This window comes from Raphanus sativus, unplaced genomic scaffold (assembly GCF_000801105.2).
Source record: "Raphanus sativus cultivar WK10039 unplaced genomic scaffold, ASM80110v3 Scaffold1224, whole genome shotgun sequence".
In the NCBI taxonomy this organism is placed as follows: domain Eukaryota; kingdom Viridiplantae; phylum Streptophyta; class Magnoliopsida; order Brassicales; family Brassicaceae; genus Raphanus; species Raphanus sativus.
Genome location: NW_026616537.1, coordinates 3,601 through 7,468, shown reverse-complemented (window position 1 = coordinate 7,468; position 3,868 = coordinate 3,601). Strand labels below are relative to the sequence as shown.

Here is a 3,868-nt window from a genome sequence, read left to right as displayed (position 1 = left end):
TGAACAAGGATTAGGCAGTATCTCAAAATCTCAAAATAATCTAGATACTTTTTCATATATAATACTCCCTCTGTTTCATTTTAGTTGTCGTTCTAAGTTTATGCACAAAGATTAAGAAAACATATGATTTTGTAAATTTTCAAAATAAAAAGACAATTACCTATACTTTTAATCACGTTTCAACTAATAGAAAAATAAAATAAAAAATCTTATTAATAAATTTTGCATTGAAACTCTAAAACGACATTTAATTTGAAACAGATTTTTTTCCCAATAACGACAATTAAAAACATAAGGAGTAGTTAGATTTTTATTGGAAAGCAACGATGTTTATACACTTGTTCCAAAAATTTGTGTTATATGCCATTATCATAAGGGAAGGAAGTACTGCCTAACCAACCATCGCCGGTGATAAACTCCGTTGTCGTGAAGTTAAAAGCATCTTCGTAACCCATAATGTGATAACCCGACCAGTTGACCCGCTTACTTGTATCAGAACCTGGCCCGTTATTATTATACTCGCCATAGTACAGAGTATCAAGTCCTTCAGCACCGGCCCATTTGGTCCAACCCGAACTGTCAATAAATTCATCAATAAAAGATTCCATTAGAACGGTTCTTGAATATCCTCTCCATGGACGCCCTAAATAGCTATTCACTCTAGTTGAGCTATTAAATAAATCTTCCGTAGCAAAGATGGAGCAGTTCTGCATTGAGATCCCAGTGTCTTCGTCCGGACTATCTCGTGACTGTGCAGTAACTACAGTGAATTGTCCAGGCATTGGCAACTTTGAGACTATGTTGCAGCCTTGGAAAACCACAGCCGCGTTGCCAAATACATAATCAATTGTTCCATATATATCACATTCACGGTAGAATTGTCGGAATGAGTGAGTGTAAAGTGTGTCCTGGTAACCGTCAATGACACATCGATATAAGGCCACAAAATCCGCGTTAACACGTAAAGCAACTGCTTGACGCTTCTCTGGTCCCGCTGTGTTCATTATGGTTATATCCCTCGCCAAGAATCCTTCGCCAGAAACCGCTGTGAACAAGTTTGAGAACCATTACAAATACAATCTTGATTTAGTTTCCGAAAACTTAAGCTATAATTCAAAATTATGGTTGCATGAAGAAAAGCTACATGAAGTATACAAAGTTTACAATCTTTTAACTTAACTAATCTTAAGCATTTTGATTAGAATAACAAGAAAATAAATTCTGCAACCTCTTGAGCACATTGAAAGCGTTCGCAAACGTTTTTTTCTTTCTGAAAGCAGTTTATAGATGTAAACATATAATTACTGAAAATAAATTCAATACTCTTAGTTGACAAAAAAAAAAGAATCAAAATCCACGGTGTTAAATCATGCTACACTATGACCCAATCAAATATAGATAGCACTTGCGTTTTGTTTTATCCACCAGACAAGATCTTAATAAAAAAAAAGTCAAAGGATATTGTATTACCAAGAGTGGCAGATCGAAAAGTGGTCCATCCATCGCCGACGCTGCGGTTGCCGGTAACAAACGTCACATCGGATCCATCACCGATCAGGACAATATTAGTCTTGTAACTTGGAATCTCAATGTTTTCGTTATACTCGCCTTCTCTTACGTATATCAGCACTCTGTCGTTACTCATGTTGGGAGCAAAGCTTATAGCTTCTTTAATAGTTGTGAAATTACCTGTTCCAGCAGCAGACACAATGAGGATCTCACTCGGCTCGTACTCATCATACTCATCACCGGAATCTTCTAAAAACCGGCGATCTTTCTCAGAAACCCAGTCGGGAAATAACCCAAGTAACCGGCGGTTCTTGGTCTTGCTATTGGTTTTAAGATTATTGGGCTTTCTCTGTTTTGAAAGAGCCGAAAGAGAATTGCTTACGTGTTTGTAAGTGGTCGTAAAGGAAGTCAAGAGCTTTGGCAATAGTGGACCAGATGCCGAGTCAAGACCTTCGAAGCAAGTGTTCTTGTTGGTGAGAGCAGCGCTCAAGTAAGCTCTAGCGTCAGCTAGCTTCCGTGAATCATTAGCATCGTCTTTGATTTTAGAGAGAGAACGTTTCAATAAAGAAGAAGTTATGTGGTGAAGATCTTTGCAGTCTTGAAGAGAGCCACGTTGACCCTCAAGGAGGTTGTTGATATCAGCGCTCGAAAGGAGATCGGTGAGTTTTCCAGCCTCGGAAAGAGCTAGTTTGAGAGTTTGAAAGAGGAAAGAGAGAATGTTGGGGCTTATGTTGATGGAGAGAGAGAGTTCTAAGGACTGGAAACATGCATCTGGATATGGTGCGTTCTTGCAAAAACTTGTGGCAGAGATTTGATAAAGGTTTAGGGAACCCGGAGATGCATACGAGAAAATGGAAGGATTGAAGAGGAGAAAGCAGAGAAAATAGAAACTGAGTGAAGAGAGAGCCATTGGAGAGGAACAATGTTATAGCATGTGGAGATGGCATGTTTTAAAATGTAGAGAGGAATGGGTTCAATATTTACTTCGTAAACCGACAAATCTTTTTTTGTTTTGTAAAGCGACAAATCTACCAACTGTGTTTAGGCATTTTCTACTGAAAATTTAATCAACTGTGTTCTTAATTAAAAACTATCAAAGAAAACAATGTGTCTGATTGCTGTTTAGTTTGAGATTAGACTTTTTAGTAATCACATCGGTTTACGTGACTGAACATTCAACTTATTAAAGAAAAAAGCTCGTATTATTTGAAATTTGCTATTGTTGAAGAGGCATGCGTTTGATGTAAATTCTGTCAAAAATAGTTGGGTGTGTGACATTGTTGCTTTCTCTATCGGCTACACATTTCTAATTAAAGTTGGTCGGTTCTCTTAGCCAGAATTCAGTCAGTTGGTTCGATTTTCAATTTTCTTTCATAAGAATCAGTGTGATCAGTATATAATTTACCGGGGTTTTAGGATTGTTTAGCGGTTTGTATCAGTGTCTTCTTTGAATTCCATCCCCAAAATTTGTGATGGGATAAAAGTATATTGGAAAAATTGTTTTTTAAAGACCAAAAAATGGTAACTATGTTTCATTAGGCTAATTTCTATTTTGTATCATTTTTGATTTGAATGACTTTTAGTACTCTCAAAAATAAATTAAATAAATAGTTTTGTAAACAAAAAAATTGGAAAAATAACTATTGATAAACTACTTATATCAATTTTGTGGTATTTTTTTCCAGTTCTTAAAATGTTTAAATCATAATTTCAAATTTTGTTTAACAGAAAGTAGAATTGACATTTTGCAAAGTAGAAAATAAAATCCACTTTTCAATGAATCTACTACTAGATGTTTTCCTGCACCATGTGCAATAATAAATTTTTAAATTTAAAACATATTTAAAAATAAAATTATATTAATACTCTAGATTTTATTATTTTTACCAATATTTCAATATAATTTTTATTTAATGGAATATAAACTAAGATAAAAATTATTTTAAATTATACTTAAGAATAGTTAAACTATAATCTTAAATATTTTTATCTATTTATTTTAGATAAAATATATCAAATTAATTTGTATAAAATTAATAAAAATTGATATAAAAGCCGTATAATTATCAAAAAGTTCAAATGAACATTATTTTAAGAATCTATATGTACATATAAAAGAATTTAATAATATTATGGTTAAACATTGGATTTAATTGGACATAAAACTAAGAATAATATTATTTTTTTAAAAAAGTTTTAAATTATATTTAAGAATAGATATGTATATATTTAAAAGTATAATCTTTGATATATTTTTATCTATTTATTTTGGATAAATATATTAAATTAATTTGTATAAAAATAATCAAAATTGATATAAAATCTGTATAATTATCAAAAAGTAAAAATGAATAGTATT

At 32.6% G+C, this 3,868-nt stretch overlaps 1 protein-coding gene across 2 annotated transcripts; it reads right to left on the bottom strand.

The window, feature by feature from the left end:
- Window positions 1-292: 292 nt before the first annotated feature.
- Window positions 293-2,484, bottom strand: LOC130503912 (probable pectinesterase/pectinesterase inhibitor 12). Of its 2 annotated transcripts, XM_056998487.1 has the most exons (3): window positions 1,690-2,484; window positions 1,471-1,608; window positions 293-1,045 (listed from the first exon to the last, which is right to left on the bottom strand). In XM_056998487.1, exons 1-3 carry the CDS (start codon window positions 2,417-2,419, stop codon window positions 357-359), a joined length of 1,557 nt encoding a protein of 518 aa, XP_056854467.1. In that variant the 5' UTR covers window positions 2,420-2,484; the 3' UTR covers window positions 293-356. The 2 variants fall into 2 exon arrangements, with proteins under 2 accessions (XP_056854467.1, XP_056854466.1); XM_056998486.1 differs by having other exon boundaries at window positions 1,471-2,484.
- Between the last annotated feature and the right edge of the window lie 1,384 nt (window positions 2,485-3,868).

Coding starts and splice junctions, on each gene's coding strand:
- LOC130503912 (XM_056998486.1), bottom strand. CDS start 2,419: ATGGCTCTCTCTTCACTCAGTTTCTATTTTCTCTGCTTTCTCCTCTTC. Junction 1,046..1,470: donor TTTTCGATCTGCCACTCTTG/GTAATACAATAT, acceptor ACTTGTTCACAG/CGGTTTCTGGCGAAGGATTC.